This window comes from Protopterus annectens, chromosome 6.part1, assembly GCF_019279795.1.
Source record: "Protopterus annectens isolate FY-2018-M chromosome 6.part1, PAN1.0, whole genome shotgun sequence".
Classification (NCBI taxonomy): domain Eukaryota; kingdom Metazoa; phylum Chordata; order Ceratodontiformes; family Protopteridae; genus Protopterus; species Protopterus annectens.
Window position 1 is genome coordinate 63,412,790 of NC_056738.1, and position 25,436 is coordinate 63,438,225.

A 25,436-nucleotide genomic window follows, 5' to 3' on the forward strand; every position below is an offset into this window, starting at 1 on the left:
ACAAAAACGAATTTTTAAAGCGCAGGCACAAATAAATGCAATTTCAGCATAAAATGAGCGTTCTGAGAAGCAATAAACACCAGAAAACTTGCGTTTAGGCGGAAATAGCAATAAGCAACAAGAAAAAACAGAAAATGGTACTTAAACACTCCAAAGGCTCTCCTTTTGTCTCTTTGGCATTGTAGGTCTCTGCAGGATACCTGGGCAGGCTCTGCTGAGCTTATACAAACGCAAAAAACGTGCAAATGCGTTTTTTGTATCAGAAAGATTAAAGAAATAGAAATTATCCCAAAATGGTCAATAAATCTACAGTTTTTGGGCAGAAACCACTCCTCCAAGGACAGGTAGGCTGTTCAGCGCTTCCCACTCTCACTGGTGAACAAAGAAACTTCCTTTTTGCCCAAGCAAGGTATGGCCAAACACAGACGCTTAAACACAGTCCAGGTATCAGCAGGTATCTGAAACTGAACTTTTCTAGCTTAGTAAGGCAGGAAAATAGCAAGATTTTTTTTTTGTTTTTTTCAAGAAAACAGTAGAAACAAATGCAAAAACACTTTTATAGTACAGTAATGGCTGTCGCACTTGAGTGGGAAGCCAGTAACAGTTAAAAAATATAGTTTACAACAAAAACAACTTTTTTAAAGTGCAGGCCCAAATAAATGCAATTTCAATGTAAAATGAGCATTCTGAGAAGAAATAAATGTCAGAAAACTAGCTTTTAGGCGGAAATAGCAATAAGCAACAAGAAAACCAAAAAAATGGTACTTAAACACTCCATAGTCTCTTCTTTTGTCTCTCTGGCGTTGTAGGTCTCTGCAGGACACCTGGGCAGGATCTGCTGAGCTTATACAAGTAGTTAAAGTTGCAGTTTCATAATGTTGCAGGACCTTAATTAAAGCATTGTGCATTGATCCTGGAAAAAACTCAGAATACGACAACCCAGTGATTAACACATTTGCATTGGGACCCAAACTACAATGTTACATAGGGGTTTCACTGTAGTACTTTCCTTTGCATGTAGTTTGATTAAAAGTTTTTCATTAAGTAGAAAATTGTCCTTAATGTAATCCTTTTCTTGACTACTGTAGTCAGGGGTTGTTAAAATGTTACAAGGTTACAAATGTTCTTGTAAGGGAAAAAACTAATGAGTCACAGACCAGCATTTGTGATTATTCAGGAAGACTCCAACATTCTAGATTTGAATTATCAAAGACGGTCAAAAAAGTAGAGCCTAAAGGGGAAAAAAAAACAATAAAGTCTCTTTTGGCTGCCAGTGATTCCTGTAGAAAACCTTCACTAAAGTGGATGAGCTCTCTTTAAAGTTGGTGTTTACCATCCCTGAAGAGAAATTAACCAATGATGCAGAGTTCTGCTGTTTTTTTTCCCAAAATCTCAGAGTAAAAGGATCAGCCAAGAGGAGACCTTCCTTATGCTGGATTCCTTGTTAGGGTCATAACTTTTCAAAAGAGGAAACAGTATCACCTGCGAAAGCCTACTTACTACATATAAAATGAATCATTCTAAGTTGTTCCAGTGTGCAGGTGTGTCTTTCATTGATTCTCGTAATGGCACTGTTTACTGAAGCAGAGAGCTGTTTTGAGATGCATCAGACAATCAGTTCTTGTATGAAAAACTGACTGAAATCAGTCCAACATGCTAAGGGTAGTAATTTGCACAAAAATGTTTCCTGATTCACACAGGCGACATGATAGGATGAAGTATTTATAAGAATGGATTAAAAATGCTTCTATTATGGCAGTTAAGGATATGTGGGAAGAGACTAAACAAAAGGTAATGCAAAACTGAGAAACTGGAAGCTGTTGTTTATGGATAGTAAGATGCAAGCAGTGAATATGTTTTAGTCCCTTTAGTTTTATATACAGGTTAGGCATATTTTTATCAACCAGAGGACAAGTCGTGGACAGTAATTAATAAAGAGCTGAAGGCATTTATTTGGGAAGGAATGAGGGCAAGAGTTAAGTGGGATAAGCTGATTCTTCCAATTGCACAAGGTAGTTTAGTATTACGTGATTTGAAGGAATATTTTATAGCTACACATTTAAGGCTCATATGCATACCACTAGCAGAAGGTTATAATTCAAAATGGAAAGGGGTGATGATGAAGCAGGGAGGAAATGTAAGAAACAGAGTGGGATTTTGGATGCAGACTCTTTTAAGAGAATAATAACCATATAGAACATTATATTTATGAAAAAGTATTCTAGGAACTAAGCCAACACACAACTGGAGAAAAATTTTGAAAATAAGGAAGATTGCAAAATAGGCAAGGGGTTGGAATTTACTGGAGAAAACTGGCAAAGGAACCAAAGTATTGTGAGTAAATAACGAGAGGGAAAGATAATACAGTGGGATGAGGCCAAGAGTATGTTTGAACTGCAGGCTAGAGACTGTCTTCCATACCACGGATTGATATCAAAGTATAGAACAAACAGAAAAAGGGATATGGGAATCTTAACTGAAAGCAGTGCTCTGGTAGATTTTGTAGTTGAATCTAGATCAGAAACTGCTATTAAAAAGGGGGATAATTAGTAGGGCATATAAAATATTGCATGATAACTATAAGAATCGATCAGAGGAGTTTAAAAAATATTGGGAAGAGAGACTGGAAAAGCAATTTACAAGAGAAGAATAGAAGGACATTTGCATGGCTCCCAAGTATGCAACTAAGTCCAGAAGGTTTAGAATCTTTTCTTGGAAGTGTTTCCGTAGGTATTTTTATACCCCAAGCAGACTTCAAATTTTTTTCCTCCAGTAGATAGCAAATGGTGGAAGTGTGATGGGGAAGAAAGAGGTAACTGGGAACATATGTTTTTGGAGTGTGATGAGCTGGCGGATTTTAAAAAATCCCTACAGAGTACTGTGTCAGAAATATTGGCTAAACTAAGGAAATGATTACTTTGAGTTGGGACACATGATCTGCATTACCAAGACATAGCAAAGCTTAATTAAGTTTGATTCTTTTGGCTGCCAAAAATCAATTACTAAAAAATGGAAATTAAATTCTAAACCAACTTTATTTGAATTATTGTATATTGTAAAAAGAGATCAGAGAACTGGAAGGCGAATGTTTAGAAAGGGAAGGAGCAAATTACATACAAATAAATGGAAATTTTGGGAACAATACATGCACCATAATGTTCAGGAGGAGGAGGAGGAGGAGTGAAGTTTAAAGGAAGGCAGGAATTGTTAGACTGATGGGCGGCCATGGTGGTGCAGAGGTTAGCGTTGCCGCCTCACAGCAAGAGTTTCTCCAGTTTGATTCTCAGCTGGGGTGCCTTCTGTGCGGAGTCTGCATGTCCTCCCTGTTGTCACGTGGGTTTCCTCTGGGTGCTCCAGTTTCCTCCCACATCCCAAAGACATGCTGTAGGTCGATTGGACACTCTAAATTGGCCCTAGGCATGAGTGTGTGCATGTGTGTGCCTTCTGTGGAAGGTTGGGTGCTGGGGTGGCAACTCAACACCGTAAAACTCCACTGCCAATCATGAGTAGACAGGTGATACGCTGTGGCGACCCTTAACCGGGAAAAAGCTGAAATAAGAAGAAGATGTAATGTTAGACTGATGATAGTTACAAGGAAAGAAAAGATATGTGATGTATAATGTATGTAAATGGAAAACAATGCTAGTATGATTTGTTTTCCTTTCAGTTAATTTAAGATGTTAAGTTGTCAATCTCACCTTCATTCTTGCTGGATGGGTTCGGAGCTGATCCTCGGCTCCGACTTGGCCAATACTAAAGCTCGAGAGCTTATTCCACCAGCTCGAGGCTCCCCTATATCCCACAATGCTAGGCGGTAACTACTCAGATCTCATTTGCCACTTAGCTGACGAGGTGCTTTCTTCTACCGGCTCTGGCAGGTTAGTGAGTTTTTTCTTGTCAAAAACTTCAATTTTCTACCCCTATCCTTTCTTTTTAGTTTAGTTTTTAATTTAGAGTATCCCTTTAGTTTAAATCGGGTCTCCCTTGTGTTTGTATTACCTTTTTATTCCCTTTTAACTTTTAGGCCTTTTCAGTGTGACTGGATTTTTTCATTTGGTTAAAGGGTGTGTCTGTGTGTTGTGTCTGTGTTACATACAGTCTCTTTAGGATGTCTAAAGACTCCAAGGTCTCAGGCTTCAAGAAGTGTGATTCGTGCTGTCAGAAAATGTCTCTGACAGATGGTCACACTTCTTGTGTCTGTTGCCTGGGACCTTTGCACCTGCAGGACTCATGTGCTGTTTGCCATGCATTCAGCCCTAGAGTCCTGCAGGAATGCAAAAACAAACTTATACTTCGAGGCTTGTTAAAGCCTGAAGGCCCCTCGACCCAGTCTGCATCGGGGAAGCCTTCAAAGACTTCCAGGCCGTCGGCTCCAGCTTCATAGCTGTCTGCTGGGAGCATTAAGGCTGCTTCTACATCGGCTCCAGCTGGAGTCGATGTTTCGAAGTCTCAAACCGTTACCTCGGCTCCGGCCGGAGCCGAGGTTGCTAAGACTCGGTCGGCTCCGATAGTCTTATCGGAGCCACCTTCAAAGAAGAGGTCGAGGTCCCCTTCCATTGGCTCCATCCACTCGGCTCTGGGATCCCCTCTTCTGTCGGAGTGGAGCCATAGGTCCCATTCCTCTCGGTCCTCCAGGCTGTCCGACCATGACTTACAAAGGGTGGTGAGTAGACTTCTCAAGTCCGAGGCACTGGCCCAAATGCTGCATAGTCCTACTCAACAGTCAGCGGCTATTCCCATCCCTGCTTCTATTCCTCCTCCGACTCTTTTGAGTTCGGAGCCGGGGCTCGTCGGAGCCGTGGCTGCCGGTGCGTCGGAGCCGATACCTTCCCTTTCGGCTCCGTCGTCTGCTCTGATTTCCTCCTTGGAGGGATCTCGGTGCCGAGCTTCCCTCGTCGGCTCCGAGGGGGCGAGTGGCATCGGACCCTTGTCCGACCCCGTTCTCCCTCTCGGAGCATCGGCGCTTGTGAGTTCGGCTCCGACATCGGCCTCGGAGCCATCCCTGTCGGTGCCGGGGGGGTCCTTGTCTCCTCGGAGCGGGGACCTTCGGCCTTGGCTGATCGGGGTGCCTTCGAGGTCATGCAGAGCGTGCTAGATCCAGTGTCTACCCCACAGTCAGCTCAGTCAGCTCCTCCCTCTTCAGTGCCTGTGGTGGTTTCTACCCACCCCCTCATAACAGACCGTAGAAAGCCAGCTCCTCAGGTTTCCTCATTGGGAATATCCTCCTCTTCCGAGGCTTCTCCTGATCCGGTAGGAGAATCTCCTCGGAAGAGACAGTGCAAGAGGAAGCACATTGACTCCCCTGAATCTATCACCTCTGACACCGACTTGGAGGAATCTGAAGGTTCCCCTCGGTCCCCCTCTGAGGATGTCTCTTTTGCTGACATCCTTGAAATCCTTAAACAGAGGGGGGACTGGCCCACCCTTAACCCTTCAGAGGACGAGTTGGTTTACCTTGAGGCGTTTGGCTCTCGCCCTTCCACCTCCTGGGTGTCTCCTCCCTTTGACCCCCTCATGGAAGTGGTGGCAAGGAAGGCTTGGACGGCCCCTGATTCGGTGGAACCTACCCCAAGGAGGCCGTCAAAATTTATTACTGCCCCAAAAGAGAAGCAGTTCCTATCCAAAGGTGTCTCTGTTGATGCCATGGTGGTGGCTGCAGCCACTAAGAAGGAATTAGCTGATCCTTCGGTACCTGTCCATCCTCCTAATAAGGAGTCTAGGACCATGGGCAGGTACGGTAAGCAGATATTTTCCTCAGCGACCTTTGCCATGCGGTCGCTGAACTACTTGTGTCACTTCACCCGTCTCCAGAGCGATTTACTCAAGGATATGGGTGAGGCCATGCTGGATCCAACAGCTGAGGGGTTCCAAGACAAAATGAACTCCCAGTCGGCAACCCTGAATTTGATTGTCAACTCCTCCATGCGGCTTATCTCATATGCGCTGATGGGGCGAGTAGGTCCGCAGGCACAGGTGTAGCTTTACGACGCCACGCCTGGATGCGGCTTTGCAATTTTGCGGACCCTTTCAAGGCGTCCTTCACCAATTCCCCCTTTGATGGCTCAACGTTGTTTGGACCTCAGGTGAAGGATACATTGACTAGATGCGAGCAGGAAGGTAAGACTCTCTCTGCCGTGGGAGTCCGTTTTTCTACCCCTTCCAGACCTTATCCCAAAGGTCAGAGGGGGGGGAATGTGGTTCCGCAAACCACAAGGAGTCTCATCTGACGCACAAAGTCGATTCCCCTCTAGAGGCAGAGGGGGGAACAACAATAGACACTGCCCTAGGGGCAGAGGTGGTCTGCAAAACCAGGGTAGCAGAGAAACTTTCTCTGATAAACCCTTTCAGCATCCCTGAGGAGCTGCCTGGCTGTCCACCTTCGGAGGCAGTCGGGGGAAGATTATCACTGTACCCAAAAGCCTGGCTTTCCCTCACTCAAGACAAATGGGTACAGTCGATCATATCCGAGGGTAACAAAATCCCCTTTATTCACATCCCATCCCAACCCAAAGGATCCCTTCCAGACGTTCCACCCAGTCTAAGGGAACAAGCAGCATTAGAAATATCAAAGCTGCTCTCAAAAAGAGCTATCCAACCAGTCCCAGCAGACCAGCAAGGATCCGGAATCTACTCCAAATTCTTTTTGATACCAAAAAAAACAGGGGACTGGAGACCAATACTGGATCTCAGCAAGCTAAACAATTATGTCAAAAAACCAAAATTCCGGATGGTCACGCTACAGTCCATACTACCCTTCTTGAGTCAGGACAATTGGATGTGCTCGATAGACCTTCAGGATGCGTACTACCATATCAAAATGCACAGACGCTCCAGGAGGTTTCTCCACTTCAGGCTGGGAGCCAGTCACTACCAGTTCAGAGCCCTGCCCTTTGGTCTCACTACAGCCCCCCGAGTGTTTACCAAATGTATGGCAGTGGTCGCGGCTCACTTGAGACGTCAAGGATTCCCGGTGTTTCCATATTTTGACGACTGGCTCCTTACCGCCACCACCAGGCATCAACTGCTTCTATCCAGAGACTTCACCATCCAAACTTGCCAAGCTCTAGGCATTTCAATAAATTTCGAAAAATCTGCCTTGTCGCCTTGTCAATCTATTACCTTTATAGGCGCCACCTTAGACACAGTTCATCTTTTCGCCAGACTAACAGAGCAAAGAGTATTAGATATCCGCAAACAAGTTCACCTTCTACTTCAGTGCAACAAGATCAAAGCCAGGGTAGTCTTGAAGGTATTAGGACTCATGGCAGCTACTATTACACTTCTCCCCTTAGCTCATTTTCACATGCGGATCCTCCAGTGTATGCTGTTTTCTCAATGGTCCTTCCAACAGCTCCTGATGTCTCACATCATCCTACTAACTCAATCATGCAAGAATCACCTGTCTTGGTGGATCACATCACCTCAAGTTTTCCAGGGCAGACCCTTCATTCCTCCCCCCCAATCGCCACAGTGACGACGGACGCCTCCCTGATCGGGTGGGGGGGCATTATCAGGGCAGGACAGTCCAGGGCACGTGGCAATCTTTCGAGTGCCACTTGCACGTAAATGTCTTAGAGATGAGAGCAGTGCTTTTAGCGTTGCAAGCCCTTCAGGACTCTCTTCCCACAGGGACTATTGCAATTAAGACGGACAACATGTCCGTAGTGTGGTGCATCAACAAACAGGGCGGAACCAAGTCCTACTCCTTATGTCGAGAGGCACTCAGACTTTGGCAGTGGGCGATTTCTTCTCAGCGTTTTCTGATAGCAACGCACATTCCCGGGAAGTCCAACGTGATTGCGGACAAGTTGAGCAGGGTTATTCTCATGCCTCACGAGTGGTCTCTAAAAAAATCAGTGCTGGAAGAAGTCTTTCGAAGATGGGGCCGGCCTTGCTGTGATCTTTTTGCTACTCCCTAAAACAGCAAGTGTCACGACTTCTTCACCCTCTTCCCTTTACCAGGCCAAGCCACCATGGACGCTCTAGTCCATGATTGGCCCCGGGGACTTCTGTATGCTTTCCCCCCCTTTCCACTGATCTCTCAATTAATTCAGAAAGCTATCGCCTTGAGAGTCACCATGATCCTCATTGCCCCTTACTGGCCTTGACAGATATGGTTTTCGTTCCTCCATCATTACCTCTTGGAGCAGCCTTGGCATCTGGACCCAGTGCCAGATCTTTTGACCCACCAGTCGGGCCAGCTGCACCACTCCCTCCAATCTCTCAACCTCACAGCATGGTTTCTCCGATTCCTACCCTAGCCAGGCTTCCCTTAATCTCTCATTCGGTCCGTAACATCCTGATAGCCTCTCACAAGTCTTCTACCAGAAGGATTTACAATAGTAAGTGGAAGCGTTTTTCCTTCTGGGCAGCATCAAAAAATATAGACCCCTTCACTGCACCTATCCAGTCTATCCTAGACTTCCTGGCAGAGCTCTTTCATTTAGGCTCTTCCTCATCTACCACTAGAGTACAACTAGCTGCTATATCTAACTTTCATGTAGGTGTCTTGGACTCCAGTATCATGTCCCATAAACTCTGCAAAGCCTTTCTAAGAGGTGTCTTTTTGCTCAAGCCCCCAATCAAAGATCCCCCACCTCAATGGGACTTGAATTTGGTCCTAGCATCCTTGATTCTCCCCCCCTTCGAACCTGCGGCTTCATGCCCTCTTAAGTTGCGCTCATGGAAAACACTTTTTCTAGTAGAGATAACATCAACTAGAAGGGTATCTGAACTTCATGCTCTTTGCAGTCATCCTCCTTACTTAGTTTTCCATAAAGACAGGGTGTCCCTCCAGACTAATCCATCCTTCTTGCCTAAGGTTTCCTCTGAGGCAAACCTAAACCAGACGATTGATCTCCCCGTCTTCTTCCCTGATTATTCCAACAGGTCGGAACAAAAGTTACATTTTCTAGATGTTCATCGCCAACTTCGATATTATTTAGACAGGACTAAACAGTTCAGGAAATCTGATCAGCTCTTTCTGTCTTATGCGGAAGTGAAATTGGGCCTTCCAGTTACTAAAGTGTCCCTTTCAAGATGGCTTACCTCTATAATTACCTTCATCTATGAAATCAGACATCAAAAACTGCCTTCAAGACCGAGAGCTCATTCAACTAGGGCATTAGCTACATCTGTAGCTTTTCAGGACAGGCTACCAATAGATTCCATTTGTGCAGCAGCCACATGAGCTTCTCCTCATACCTTTATCTTGCATTACAAATTGGATATGGCCTCCAGAAATCGTGCCAACTTTGGTTCCATTGTTCTCAAGAGTCTGTTCCGATAGGCCACCTGGGGTAAGGTGCTAGGGACGCGGTCCCATCCAGCAAGAATGAAGGCGAGATTGACAACTTAACATTGAGAAGTTATGTACCTACCATAACGTTCCATGTTAGTTGTCTTCTTCTCGCCTTCTTTCTTGCGTCCCACCCTCCTTCCCCCTAGCCTAGACAGACCAATAGGAATTTTTGGGATCTTCCATTGGGGTTTTCCTTCCCACATGTTCTACCACCTCTATTCTCCCTTTTATGTTTGTGGTAGCTTACCTACAGGTTTATATATAGAGGTGGGTTCCTTTTCTCTCTTCTCCATTCTATGGAGACCAGAACTGCTTGGTTTTAGCTATCAAATGAGATCTGAGTAGTTACCGCCTAGCATTGTGGGATATAGGGGAGCCTCGAGCCAGTGGAATAAGCTCTCGAGCTTTAGTATTGGCCGAGTCGGAGCCAAGGATCGGCTCCGAACCCATCCAGCAAGAAAGAAGGCGAGAAGAAGACAACTAACATGGAACGTTATGGTAGGTACATAACTTCTCATTTGCTTATGTTATAAGTGATAATTTAATAAAGGTGTTAAAATCTTCCCAGATTGACTTTAATACCAAACCTAATGCTTGAGTTTTTGCTGAACAGCTACAAGATTCTTCACAGCCAAGTGTTTTCTCTTCCGTTTCTTGTTTGATTTTCTTTCAGGTTCTCTAAATTTCTTCATTGATTGTATCCAGGCAGTGTACTTACTAGCCAGTAGCTGAATTTTACTCAAGCTGACAGTTTCACTGTCGCTTGTTTCTCAAATTTTTTCACACTGGGCGAGCTTAAATTAAGCTGTTGATCTGGCCATTTTGGAAGTCCATGTCTAAAGAAGGTTCAACAGGCTAGAAGGTAAAGTTATGCATTACAGTGAAGTTCACTCAGGGCCATTAACGTTAAGGTTGTCAGGCAGATTTTGAAAAAGAAAATATTTGAAGAATGTGTGCCTTATAGATGTGATTATTCTGGACAATAGATGACATCAGCAATACATCTACTGCTGTTTTAAATATAAACACATTTCAAAGCTAGACAAAAAAATGTGCTTTAATAGAGCATGTTTTTATAGTCAGTTACTTTGGAACATGGACTACAGATACTTCAGATCATAACCCCAAATGGATAAGCCTGTTGTTTCTAGTAGCCAAAATAGACAGATTTTGGATACATAATCTAGTGCTATACAAATTAGAGCTTTTTCAACAATGGCTTGATGAGCAGAGTGAGTGCTTATCATCGTGTAAATCTCTATAATAGGTAACTACAGCTAATTACTGGGAGAATTTTAAGAACAGCTTGAGAAATTTGCTGAAAGATTATAGTAGAGATGGGATTGTGGACCTAAACAATCAATGGAAGACTTACACTTAGACTGTTGAATTTCCAGATACCACCATGAAACAAGGAGTGGAAGCTAAGAAAGGAAGTGCTTGTAGGTAACGTTGATAGATTTATAGATAGCAAAATAAATTATACTAGAAAATCCTTGTGACTGATCATTTTTAATCATTCTCCAACTACTCATAAATCTCTTGCTTTAAGATTACATCAGCAAACGGTTAGCAGAATGGTGACCAGGTCAAAGCATCCTAATACAGGGAGGCTATATATGAACCCACAGTAGAGTTTAGGAATGATTGGAATTTACTATAATGGTCATATAGGGAGGCAGTTCACTCAAATTATTATAGGCACCAGGGAGGCAGTTCACTCAAATTATTATAAGCACCAATCGAATCACTGCCTAGGACATACTGAGATACCAAGATGGACTGTAGAGCTAGGAATGGGTATTACGACCTGTACAGGAACAGAAGGTCTGTAATTCAGCAGGTGCTAAGAAAGGTAAGTCTGTGGGTACTGTTGGGTTGTTTCTAGAGATTTACAAGAAATTTAAAAAAATCAGACAAGAATCTGGCAAATAAAATCTTGTCAGGAGGAAATCTGCTCTCCCAGATAGAAGAAGGCAGTAATTTGACTTACTGTGAAGCATGATACAGGTCCTCTCTCTACATCCTCTTATAGACCAGTTTAAGTATTAAGCACAGTCTGTAAGCTCCTTATGGCTGTTTTGCCAAGATAGTATCACAATACCTGCCACACTTGGTGGGGATCAACCAGTGCAAGTTTGCACTTGAGCAAAAGATATTTAACACTTTGAAGTAGCTAATTTTGCTGTACTGTACTAATAAGGAAGGTCAGCCAGTTTCGAGTGTCAGTTCTAAAGACGGATGTGTTCAGCAGAGTAGCTGGTAGACTTACGTTCTATAAGGTATGGGTTTGTTATTGTATGTGTATACTGTTGCTTTGGGTTCCTATTAAGACTGAAGACGAATTCTTTCGTCAAACATAAAAGACTGAAAAGGCAAAATATCGAAGCGGCTTTTAAGCTAATTCTTTCCCAAGGAAAGAATTTGCTTGGCCGCTTCGTTACTTTGCCATTTTCAGCACTGTAGTGCGGTCTTGGAGTTGGTATATTTAAGTAGGGAGGGTGGGAGTGAAGGCCCCCACTTAATGTAATGTTTTAAAGTGTTTTCTTTTTTGTTGGAACAGCGATTTTTTTCGCTTGGAAAAAAATCGCTGTTCTGACAGTTCGACATTGTAAGCTTTCGCTTACGTAGGGTCGATTAATCACTGTTCACTTTTTTAAGCGTTAGGTGATGTACCATGTTAAAAGTGACATTAAACTGTTATACTGGGTCAAAATACATCATGGTACTTGCTAAGGTTGCCCCATTTCCCCCTGTATTGTTATACTGGGTCAAAATACATCATGTTACTTGCTAAGATTGCCCCATCTCCCCCTGTATTGTTTGCTGTTTACATCAATCCCCTAATCATAACTTGAAGGAGTTAACAGTATGGGGTGGTGGAATGGAGAGGTTTCGATAGTGACATTTTGCTGTATATGGTGGATCCTTATGCTGACTTTAATATTGTTATGACAGAAGTTTCATGGTTTAAATACTTACTTCATTATAAATTGAAAAGATCTAAAACAAAATCCTCAGATAAACTATGACCTAGTTCCAGAAACTAAAAGAAATACCTGTGCTTAAGGGGTCATGATCAGATGAAGTACTTAGATATTCCTATGGCTAGTTTGCTCACTGTGGCATCTGAGTTGATCTACAGTTGTCTACAACAGATACACTTGAATTGTCTTAGGCAACGGATAGGGGTTTATTTACATTTTCCTCATTCAATTGAAGCCCCTCCAAATGATGATTCTGTAACATATACTTTTTGTATCCCAAGATCATCTCACTCTGTCTGTCTTCTAATTAGTATAAAAAGCTTAAAAGGCAGTGTGCAGATTTTTATAGGTCAATAGACTGCACAGAAAAGCTTGGAGCAGGTTAACTGTGCTAAGTGAACAGGCATGCCTGGGAGTCACAGACCTGAAGATGTTCAGTTTGTCCAGTGATTTTGAGTATTTGCTTAATGTTTTTTGACTGTGTCAATAGCCTAAAGGGATAATGCCCTGTGCAGCCTGATGACCTGATCTAGATTAGTGGTTTTGGCATATCTGACAACTGACCATGATTTTGCAGAATGTCCCTGAGTTTGCCATATTTTGTTTTCCTGTCCCTCATAACATTTTTGATTTTCTGTTAAATTACTGATGGCAACAGTCAGATGGTAATGTCAGATATTAAGAGTTTCATACTTTGTATAGTTCAGAAAATGCATGTTGATGCAAAACCTGTTCTGTTAACTTTTTTGTGAATTAGAGTAATATTTAAAAATTGCTCCTGATTTCTGACCTTTGATCACCAGTTACTTTTAGCTTTCCTTCGCAAAGAAGTTGAGAGGTACGGGCTTGTGAAGCTTGACAGCATAGTAGGGAAGGATGGGTGACATACCTCTCAACCATACAGAATTCCTCAGTATTTACCCGTTTTGAGATTCAAATAATGGGGTGCCACGAGTTTCCGAGTGGACCCCTTAATTCCCGAATTTCCCAGCTTTTTTTTTAATGTTTTTCTACCTTTTTTTTTTTTTTTTTTTTTGCTGATGTCATCACGTGCAGAGGCATGCACGATGACGTCAGCTTAGTGACCAGCCTGACAGCCTGTCGGAATTTGGCTGTCGGAGTGGGTTTGTTTACGTTTATAGACACGTGTGTGTGTGTGTGTGTGTGTGTGTGTGTGTGTGTGTGTGTGTGTGTGTGTGTGTGGCTGTCGGAGTGGGTTTGTTTACATTTATAGACACGTGTGTGTGTGTGTGTGTGTGTGTGTGTGTGTGTGTGTGTGTGTGTGTGTGTGTGTGTGTGTGTGTGGTGCACATCACACACACTTGATTTTACTGGCTGCTGCAGCTCAGATTTCAGAATCCTCAGATCATCCCAATGTGAAGAGTCTGTCAGAGTGACAGACACAGTCAGACAGTTTTTTTTTTTTTTTTAATTGAAATAACCCAGGCTCCTCCAGTTAATATTTGTTTGGTTAGATTTTTAGAACTTAGCCAGGCAGGAAGCAACCCTGTCCTAAATCAGTTTCGCCGGACCCAGAGCTATGTGGCGGTGAATAGCTGGTCAAGAGTCATCAATCATGAAAAAATATATTTCTTCTTCTTCCCCCGGGCTCCTCATCCACTTCCAGCAGGTACAATAAGTTAAAGAAATAAAGAAAATACAGTGTTTTGAGTCACAGACTCATAATAAAAAGTAAGAACTTATTATAAATAGTTCGTGTGTTGTGTCCCGGTCAGAACTGTCAGTACTGTTTTGCAAATGTGTTACGTGTATCAGACTATCAGTGAGGGTCAAGTAAATTCTACTTTCTGAAGTTTTGCTTATGTCTTTGAATTTGAAATTGAATTGTTTGCCTCCCCCAATTATTTTTGTCTCTCTCCTGAATTATTGTGGTAAGATGTTGAGAGGTATGTGCTTAACTAAGACATCACGTTTGAATTTATATAACACAGTGGTAACTTGGGGTCTATGGCCAGCAGCATTGTAATTTGCAATAGGATCATTATTGCTATGGTGCTTTCTTTGAAAACACCAGTCCTTCCCATTTGCTTGGTTTGCTGCATTGATTGTTATTTGTGTTCTTCCTGTATGTTACTGCTGATGTTCTGATTTTCCAACCAGGGTGCATATGTTTTTGGGGAAGAGGAGGCGGCATTGTTAAAATTGTAAGGAAATTACAGTATTATCTTAATATACTGACAAGGAACTGCACGCAAAAAGGCACATTATTTATTTGTATATGCGGATGTGCCCATAATGCATTGCAAGTTTAACAGAATGCAAGATATGTATATTTTTTCACCTGAAAAATACTTTAATAGTAAATGAAAGAGTTATACGCCTTTCAATGTCATTGCTCATTATGAAACAACAAGCATTCAATACAAATGTAAAGGATAATGGTCTCCACTAGTAAAATAAATATAGACATACTAGAATTTATACAGTGCTTGTTCAAAAGATAATACTATATTTGTTTCTCTAGGTATATACTGAAACTGGAACACAACAGGAGTATGTTAGTTTTTTTTTCTCCCTCCATCATCAATCTTCCACCATTAATATTGGCTTCTATTTTACATTGCTAGCTTTTGGGAATTTAACAATTAAATCACTGATATAGCACTTTCTATGTCTAAATTAAGTGCCTTTGCAGCTGTGCCTACTGGTGTGTGTGTGTGTGTGTGTGTGTGTGTGTGTAGATAGATATATAGATGTCTTTTATAAAGAAGTATGTTATCTTGAATTTTGTGTGTGTGTATCTCTCTCTCTCTCTCTCTATATATATATATATATATATATATATATATATATATATATATATATATATATATATGGTTCCACTTCATATCATCGAATTATCATTTCATTGAATTGCAAACCATCGAGACCAAATCGTCGAAAACTCATTTCATCGAAAACTCATTTCATCGAATCTCAAATCATTGAAAACTATGAAGCAACTACAAATAACATTCCACAATGTTTTTACTATGTTTATGCAGGGGCAAGCCCCTGCACCCCAAGTGGGGCTCCCACCCCGTAATTAAATATACCAACTCCAAGGTCGCAATACAGTGGGGTTAGGAAATTACCTTTTTCCCCCACTGTAGTGCAACCTTGGAGTTGGTATATTTAATTACGGGGGGTGTGGGGTGCAGGGAGGCTTGCCCCCCCTGCATACACATAGTACAAAGTGTCTGGGATGTTATTTGTAGTTGCTTCATAGTTTTCAGTGATTTGAGATTCGATGAAATGAGTTTTCGACGATTTGGTCTCGATGGTTTGCAATTCAATGAAATGATAATTCGATGATATGAAGTGGAACCATATACACACACACACACTGTGTGTGTATGTGTGTATATATATATATATATATATATATATATATGTGTGTGTGTATGTATACGTCAATAGACATATGTGTGTGTGTGTGTGTGTGTGTGTGTGTGTGTGTGTGTGTACATATGTAATATAAATATACAGATACAGATGTGTGTGTTTGAATATATATTATTAGGGGTAATATAACAAAAACTCCTCTCTTTGGATAAATTACTTCCTTTTTTTAGAAAACAATTTAGGATCCCTAAACCTCCAGTCACATAACACATTCCCTCAACCCCTTCCATCTTGGTTAACTTTTAATTGGGTTTCTTTGTTTCTCCACTTTAAGCTTACTCAGAACTGCATACCATACTCCAGCTGTGATCTTACAAGTAGCAATAATGCATTACAGAGGAGTATAACACTTCTTATCCCAGCAGTCCTAGATGTATTCTCCAATATCAGCCTTGCCTTTATGCTGTCATCTCTTGTGTGCTTGACAAACCAGGCTTTATATAATAATCAGCCCCAAGTTCTAGTCCTTTTCCAGCCTCTTTACTCCAAATCTCCAAGTAAGTGCATCACCATGCATTTAGAAGGATTAGAGCTGCCATCTCTCATATTATTTCCCATAATCTTTTTAGTTCCGAAGCAAAGCTAACCCTCATTAGGTATCACTCCTAAAGCCTAAATTTCCTATTATCTGTAAAGTTTCAGTCAGCTTTTCATGTCTTGTTTTATATCAGAAGTGAGCACTTTAGATGGAGCTTAGACCAGCCCTGAGAGATACCACTCTGGGGCCATATTTTGATTATCTGTTCTTCAGTTTGCGTTAGAAAGCTGGTATCCCACAATTCCATTGGAGTGGTTAGGGTTACATAATTATGTATGCAAATGTTATGTTAATCAGCGTACAGATTTTTACCTATTTTTCATGGATCTTTGTCCAGATTTTTGATGTTTCCAGGTTGAGAGGCATGATGGGTGAGTCTATTGTTGGGGGGATATATGTGAGGTGGATCCTCCTCTGGAGCCCTGGTGGAGGTTGGGGCTCAAAGCAGGCTGCTGTACTGGAGTAGGTGGGGATGCTGAGGAGGAGGAGTTATCACTACGGTTGAGTGGGCATGCACTCAAGGCTACACCCCATGGCCTGCCTGACATATGTAATGTATGCACCTGTGAAGGGGTGGAATTAGGACAAATAAAATGTCTCACTGGTTGCTCTATGATGATGCCTCACTGGTTTGTCATGCTTTGTAATGCTGGTATGTACAAGCCCTAGAACCTAGACTGGAACTGTGGATTATGTACATATGGTGCTGTCTTGGTAGGGAGACCCTCCTGGTGTGGGTTGCACTATAGAGCCTGACAAGGCATGGGAACTAGAGGTGGGTGTGAGCATGGAGATACCTAAAGTTAGCAGCATTGGGAAGAAAAAAAAACACAGTATTTGCATAACATTTTCAATAAGGACAGCTGGAGAGACATGAATGCTTTGTGAAGTGGAAGAAATTGGATTCTTTATCAGAAAAAGAAATAAGGCTCTTGTAATTCATTAGTCAGAAGAAAATAGGACAGGTTGTTTGGCTTTTCAGAAACCTAAAACAGACTTGGTTAATTTACATCAACTTCTTAAAAAACGCAGAACAATGAAGAAGAGGTGGGCATAATATTAAACTAGTTTGTGAAAATCCTATTGTCAATATAGTTAAAACATTTAATACCTTATTATCAATTGATAATGTGGCAGGAGTTTGAGACTATTTACAGTGTAAAATACAAGGATCAGTTCACATTTAGGCAATTATTGTTTTTTTTTAAAGGATGAAACTATCAAAAAAACGTTTTTTTGTTGTAAATGTATTTATCTTTTGTTATCCAGGTTAGTCCCACTAGGCTAACAGACTGTTTTCACAGAGAGGTGATATTTACACTGCTAGGAGAAATTTGGCCAGGGCATTGGGGAAACTTCCCCTACTCTTTTTGATAGGTGTCATGGAATCTTTTACATCACCTGAGCTACCACTAACTCAAGCAGATGGGATTTCAGTTTAACATCTCATCGAAAGGATGACACACTGCAGTGTTAGCAATCAATCTACCTGGTGTGGGAACAGAACCCACAGCCTTATGTACCAAACACGAGTGCTCTACTTGTTGCTCCACTGATGGCAAAAGATATGATCTTTTTCCATCGGTCCATACAGTCTGACTGTTGTGGAACTGAGCCACTCATCTGATCTGATCTGGCCATTAGCTAGTACTCTTATGTTTCAAGCTCTTTCCAAAACTTTCCCTTTAATCCCCTGAGAGCCTCTGCCTCCAGATCTTGTTTGCCACCACTGTGAACAGATTAATCCATCACTTGCATCTTAATGCTCCTTTATTTCAGGTTTTTATTTTAATTTTATTTCACAGCTGTAACTAAATTTTGATTAGATTACCATTCTTTGATTGTATTTGCTATGTTAACTTCTCTGTTTATCTCTGTCTTTATATTCAAGTCCGTGAGATTCTTAGTGGCACTTAAGCAGTTGGCCTAGCATCACCTTTCATTTAAAAAATGGTTACAGTCTGTTTACATAAATTGGTATGTAGGTACAGATCTTTTTTTTATTTATTATTGTTTACGTTATGGATAATCAACATTCAAAAAGTGCAGTAGCTGTGGGCATAAAATTCCACCCCAAAATGGGCATGATCTTTGTGTACTTTGCCTACCAGAGCATTAAAAGATTGTTCAGTTTGCAAGGGATTTAGTCCCATTTTCTTAGCAGACAGAAAAAAGTTAACCATTAAAATATTGCTTTCCTATATGCCTCTGACAAGGCAGATAAGAGAAGGAAGAAGGAAAAGGATAAGAATCTCAAGAAACATAAGAATGATGAGCCAGGACCATCTTATGTGTCCAAGATACTGATAAGGGAAGCTTCCCCACCTCTGGCACTGAAGAGAAAATATCCAGTTATGGAGACCATAATAATCAGGGATAAATCACCTTCCAAATCAGGCAACAGACACTTCTCTAAACAGGAGTTGTCTTGTTTCATTATTTCTAAACCTCTTTCTACTACCTCCATAAGATTAATACAGTCTTTCAGAAGTACACCAGAAGTGGATTGGAAACTAGATTAGGGCCTTTTTGAAAAAGCAGGTAGAACTGGATGTCATCCCTTTCCCCTGTATCTCTATGGAGGATCAGGTTAGCCACCTGTCAGCTCTTTTAATTTCTTCTCCAGTGTCAGTTTCTGCACTAGTGGCTTTGGAACAAACTATTCACATGGATCCTGTCATATCGGCACTCATAGGTACCTCTACATTGGCACCAGTGATAATGCATCCAACACACTCAGCTCTGATGCCTTCAGCATTGAGTTGCTCTCAGACCCGAGTTCTCAGTGTTGAGGTTTCAGCACCATCCTTGGTAGCTACTCCTTTGGAATCATTTTCCATGTTGGATTCATCAGAATTGGAGCCAACTGTTCTGGTCTCCATCTTAAGGGCTTCTGAATTCTAGGTGCTGGAGCTGTCTTCTTCAGCAGCACTCACTTCTGCTTTATTGGGTGAGGAGCCTGTTTCAAGATGCAGTCCCTTGATGCAGATTCAAGATCTTCTTTCAAAGCAGTGGAGAGGATGATAGTCTCCCACTGTAGGTTAATGACAGAACTTCCACCATTACCGGCTCCACCCTGTGATTCCATTTTATCACCTCTTCAATCCATTCACTGAGACTCACAGAGGCAGGGCAGAGCTGTATCATTTAGAGATTCACAGCTAGCACGTGCTGAGTCTTTTGGAGATTCCAGTAAGTCGCAACTAAAGATCCTGAAGTAGGGATTATGCAAAAGGAAACATGTCGACTCACTTTTGGAGTCTGTCACATTAGATACTGATTTGGATGAGAGAGAGAGATTTCCTTATTGTCCCCTCTACCAAAGATGTCACATTTGGTGAAGTCCTAGAATTGATGAAACAGAAGGGATCTTGGTCATCAGCACCACCCTCTTAGGTCAAGTAATGCTTTTCAAAGTATACCACTCTGCATTCTGTACTTCTTAGGTGGTGCCTCGTGGATATTCTCATAGATTATGTTTCCAGGAGGGCATGGCAGACATATGACACAGCCAAAGCTATTCCTCAGAAGTCAGACAAGATATTACACCCACCTAAAGATAGGTAGTTTTGGTGAAAAGATCCTGTGGTGGGTTTGATGAATGCTGTATCAGCCACCAAAAATGAGCTCACAGATGAATCAACAGCTATATATCCCCCAAGTAAAGAATCCAGGGCAGTTGACAGAATGAGAAAGCATGCCTCATGCCTAGGCCTTCAGCACATTTGACCTAAAGGCATTAAATTGTCTAGCTCACTTGGACATCTTCCAAAGGGACTTAAGCAAACAAGCTGTGGATACTTTGGGTCACACAGGAATCTACTAAACAACTGCAGACCACCCTGAATACCATACTTAATATCAACAATCTCTCCCTGCATCTGTATCCTAGTGCAGCTGATGGAGTTACTATGGTGGCAGGCACAGGCGTACCCCACAGATGTCATGCCAGGTACTTTTGCAGCCTCTCCAGTTGTTGCAGTTGTCTAGTGAGGTACATGCCAAATGGAGCATTGTACTCGATGATTGGCCTAATGAGAGAAGAGTAGAGGGAGACAATGACCTCATTCTTCCTGGATGCAAAACCCTTAGTAATGAGATGTGCCACACAGGTGGACTTTCTGACCACAGTGGCAATGTGGTGGTCAAAAGAGAGGTTGGTGTCAAACTGTGTTCCCAGATCTCTTATGACGCCTTCTGCGTTTAGTGGACTACCATCGATGTGGTAATTCATGGGAACCGAGTTTTTCCCAAAGGTGATGATGACACATTTTTTGGCATTGAGTTTAAGGCCATGGTTCTGACACCAGTCATTGGTCTCAGTGAGGCCTTTCTGTAGGATGTCAACATCACTTGGAGAGTTAGTAATAGCTCTTAACTTGCAATCGTCTGCAAACTTTGTCAGCCAGAGTCCCTTCCTGTTGGCCTGGATGTCAGGGAAGTAGATGCCAAACAGGAGAGGACCCAGGACCGAACCCTGTGGGACTCCACTCGTGACTGGTCAGCAGTCTGACTTGGAGTCAGCTGCTTTCACACTGTAGGTTTTACCTGTGAGCCAGTTTGCAACCCACCTAGTGATATAGGGGTTGATGCCTAGCTTAGTGAGTTTTTCTATGATTCCTGAGTGGGGAGTGGTATCAAAAACCTTGGCCAGATCAAGGTAGGTTGTATGAACCACCTTGCCTTCATCCACTGCTCTGGTGACTGACTCAAAGAAGTCGACCAAGTTCAGCAGGCATGATCTACCCTTCACAAAACCAAACTGTGTGGGATCCAGAGTTTGGAAATTCCGTATATCCTTGTTTAGTAGGTCCATGATGATGCGTTCCATAGCTTTGCATATCAGACTCGTCAGGTTAATGGGGCGATAGTTCCCAGGGTCTGTAGTTGCTCCTCTGATGCGCCATTCGGTAGGGACAAAGCCTGTGGTGATGCTGTGATTGAACAGGGCACACAGGTGAGGTGCCATTTCACTCTGTAGTTCAAGTAGAACACAGCCAGGGATAATGTCAGGTCCCATAGAAGTTGTATTCTTGGCCTTGGACAGTGCTGTTTTAACCTGTGCAGCAGTAATACTGGGTGCCTAGCAATCTCCTGGTATCGCGATTGGTCCTTCGGGGGAGGGGTAAAGTTGGCAGTGAATCTGTCGGCCAGTATATTGGCAATATCTGTTGGCTCGGTATAGGAGGTACCATAGATCCTGCAACAGTGGTGGTAGTGATCTTGAGTATACCAAAGACAAATTACTAAATCAAAGTATAGGTTCTTTGGGTTATAATGCCTTTTACAAATACTTGTATGTACTGTCAGGACTTCATAGTTTGCTCCCAGCAGTATCTCCAAATTGCCAGTGGTGTAATGAGGGGTCTTTGGCACCCATATTTGTCTTGTAATAAACCAGAGGCTTTTAAAAAGGACCCAAAAGTTGTGGCCAGGGAATATCCAGATTGATCCATACGTTTTCTTACTTTCATCTTTTGATAAACAAGTCTGATTAAAAAAAAAAAAAGTGGTATTGCAAGATAATTTGGTATTGCTAGCAAAAAATATCTATAATCTAAAAATGAAAAAAAAAATCATAGCTCTACCTACTAAAGACAAGTTGATGTTTATATGCCAGTTAAAAGTTTTACACAAAGAAAGGAGAATCAGTGATAGACTGAGCCTGAATCCTCAAATTTTAATTTGTGGTTTGGTGAGTGCTCGTACCTCTGAGCATGGATCTTATTTTAGTTTTAGATTTTAGAATATCATAAGGTTTTAGAGACAAAAATTGCTGTTATTACAATGAAATTCTAAATCTGCTTACATCTACTGTAGACATCATTTAAAATTTGATGTATGAAAGGGTAATTATGGTTAGTCAGTATTGTTCACTGGTAATTTGGTGTTTCTGTTTTAAAGATTGTGATGGTATTATAAAGATTTGTTAAAAAAAAAAAAAAAAACGTCTGGGCATATATTTATTTTGGAATGACAAAACCCAAAAATAAAGAACTGAGAAAAAAAAAGACTATAATGAATACCTACTGTTTGGCAAAAGCTTCACACAACAGTAAATTATGGTGATTGTGTTATATAGCAATACATTCCTGCCCTACATTAATTACCCTCTCCACACTCCCCACCCTGTATAAAGGCTTTCATAGGTTATGGTGTTAGTACTTTGTTCTGAATTTAATTCAAGTTCAGCATCCTGCTAAAGTCATTTACCTTGATCACATGTAAAAGAATTATCTTAGTAGTGTCTGTCAGGAATGTCACGTCTAAATTCATGCCATTCAGGCTATGTATAAGAGGACTGACTCTAGGAAGGTGTGCACTGGAATAATTGGCTCTGAAGCTAAGAACAAAGTGCACATTCAAGCATACTTAATGTATGATGGGGCCTGTTCTCACTGTTATTATTTTATGAGAGCACATTTCTCAAGATCAAATGGGAACATGTCAAATTACAGAAAGATTTTAAATTGAATGCCATTTGGTTAGTATAATGACCAAAATCAACTTTCAGTGATCTTTGAGGTTGCACTTCCCACACTGTTGTGTGACCTCATAGTTGCTGTATATAAGTTGGGGGCGTAAGGGTATGTGTATAGGGCTTGCCCCCAGTAAAAAAAAAAGACTTCTTTGGTGATCGCAAAAAGTATTTTTCATTTTTTTTTTTAGGCTGAATGGCTTTCGATTTAAAACTGGTGGATTTTTGTTCTCACAGAATCATCTATAGTAGCATCGTGTTCACTTCAAGCCTTGTAATTATTATTTGTGTGTAGTACTTTTTCAGGGTGAAAAATATAAAAGTTTCATAAGCAGTGAAGTTAATATTAGTTAAAACAAAACTGTTTAATGAAAATTATTACAAAAAATACACTGATAAAATCTCTCATTTATATTTGCTTTGTTTGCAGGAGTTTGAAGCTTACAAGACACACAGCATGGATTTGTTGACAAAAGAGAAGGAGTTAAATGCCAAATTGCGTCATCTTATTAGATGACTCTTTGTGAAGCTGAACTTTCTTGATTTTGTAAACAGTGCGTGTCATATTAACATTATGTACTACTGCTTATACATTATTGCTGTGAAATAATGTCCTCATGATTCCAATAAATGTAAAGTTAGTGATGAACTGTCATTCTGCTACTTTCTGTTTAGGAACACTATGCCATTTAAAAAATGATTGTGTCAGACCTTTTTTCACATCTGTGTTATAACTGTAGATGTAGACAAAGCATTCTTATTCATTTTAATGGATATATTGTTCACTAAAGGTACCATATGGTGGCCTGTTGTGGTAAAGGCTTCATGAATTGCCTTGTAGCTGTGCTAAGCACTGTCAGGGTTTAACTATGACATATTTAGTTATTTTTTCATTCATTTAGTAATTGAGATTATAGACACTTTTGAGCTATACGTTGAGTCAAAAGCATCAGCTTGTAATAACATGCACTGAAATGTGACGGTCCAAATTAGGGAAAAATAAGTGTCATCTATGTTCTTGCAGAAACTTGCACCACGTGACATACTTCTTAAAAATGTACACTTGTCAAGTATGTATTTACAGTACCAGTGTACACACTCTGGATTGCTTGTGTTTCTGCGTCTCATGTATTAACTGGTTGTTACTATATAAGACATTTACAGGACCTATCTTAGTGATGTGATTGTGGGTAAGAAGTCATTAGTGAGAATGTTTTGGAAGTGTAAATAAGTGGGTTGGTTGGGGGTTTGTGTGTTTTTCTGAGCGAGATTGAATATGTGTGCGTGTGTTTAGTAAGTGATTGAAGGACTGCCGTGGGGTCAGTGTTTGAATGCTCATGGCTTATGCATGTCCTGGTAGCGGTTTGTCCTGTAGGACTGATAAACATAAATGAGTGAGTAAATTAATGAAAGGCTGGTGTGGGATAGATCACTTGTGGTACTTGTGATCTAGAACATGCAATGTGGGTCATTGTGCTTGATTGGTTGAGTGCATTAGGTGATTGCAAGTATGGGTTGTGGGTTACAGTTGTGAGTATTGTGAACCAGTGTGTGTTTATCTGCATTTGCATGTGTGCATGTTGTCCAAGATGGGTGACTGTGTGACTCTGTGTCCTGAACAACACATACCCCAAAGTAAGTGTGATGTCAGAGCTGGTTACATAATGTTTGGGGTTGCAGGGGTAGCTATGAGGTGGAGAGCTTACCTCTGTATTAGAAATGGGTTTGCCTTGTTTTGTTTCTTTGAGGTGAGTGCTGACTGCTATGTGGTTTAACTGTGTGTGTGTATTTGTAATGTGTGTGGTATCAGTGAATATGCATTTGTGAAAAGAGAGAATTTAAAACGAACAAACATTAAACAAAGGTCACAACAAACCAGTCATGATTCAGACTCCCCATACTGACTGCAGTGACAATGATTGTGCTATACTGATTATGTTTTCTTTTGATAAGCAAATCATTGGTGTGTGCCATTGAGATTTTATGATCTCAGGATTTTTGTGTTCAACTTGTTGTGCTTTAACATTTTCATAGTAAACTTTAATAAAACAGCTAATAAATCTGGGGTCGCATTTTTTCTTTGACAATGTGTCTTGTTTTTCCAGACCCGGGGAAAGGCAAATAAGACCTATTCAAATCTGGAAGAAAAATGGAAAAAAAAAACCTAAAGCAGGCCAGAAAGAGGTATTATTAAGACCCCTAACCAAGTAGTATGGAATTTTTCTGCTTCTAAAAACATTTTTAAGAAAGTATCAAAATCAAAAAATCAAGAAGAAAAATAAAACAGCTCAGTTTAAGAATCAGTTTTCTTCAAAAATGAAAATCAGTGGTATCCTATGTGTCCCTCACCCTTCTTTTGACAATAAAACATTTCATTGAGAATATTTTAACGTATTGCAAGAGACAGCCATGTGAAAGAAACCACCAATGTCAGTCTGTACCATCATGGGGACAACATGAATTTGTGAATAAAACACATGGATTTGAACCTCTACATGGATTCATGAAGGTTTGAGATAGTAAAATGGAACAGAAAATCACTCCAATCCTTTGTCTTTTCCATTGAAGTGGAGGACTTTTACATGACCCAAGTAGATATTCTTCCTGTTCTTAGGATTCCAATCTCTTTTTGCAGACATGACATTTTGTGGAGAATTTTTCAGCTGTCCTGCAAGGGATCCCTCATCTCCAAAGAAGAGCTACAGATAAATGATAAGGCCCCAAAAT

At 41.1% G+C, this 25,436-nt stretch overlaps 1 protein-coding gene across 1 annotated transcript in view; it reads left to right on the plus strand.

Annotated features, from left to right (window-relative positions):
• The window catches only part of LOC122805383 (coiled-coil domain-containing protein 89-like), an 815,327-nt gene extending 790,543 nt beyond the window's left edge, over nucleotides 1–24,784 (plus strand). Inside the window, exon 7 of the mRNA XM_044075483.1 lies at nucleotides 23,140–24,784. Coding sequence (XP_043931418.1) covers nucleotides 23,140–23,226 — 87 coding nt within the window. The 3' untranslated portion in view covers nucleotides 23,227–24,784. The remainder of the gene's footprint in view (nucleotides 1–23,139) is intronic.
• Nucleotides 24,785–25,436: the final 652 nt, after the last annotated feature.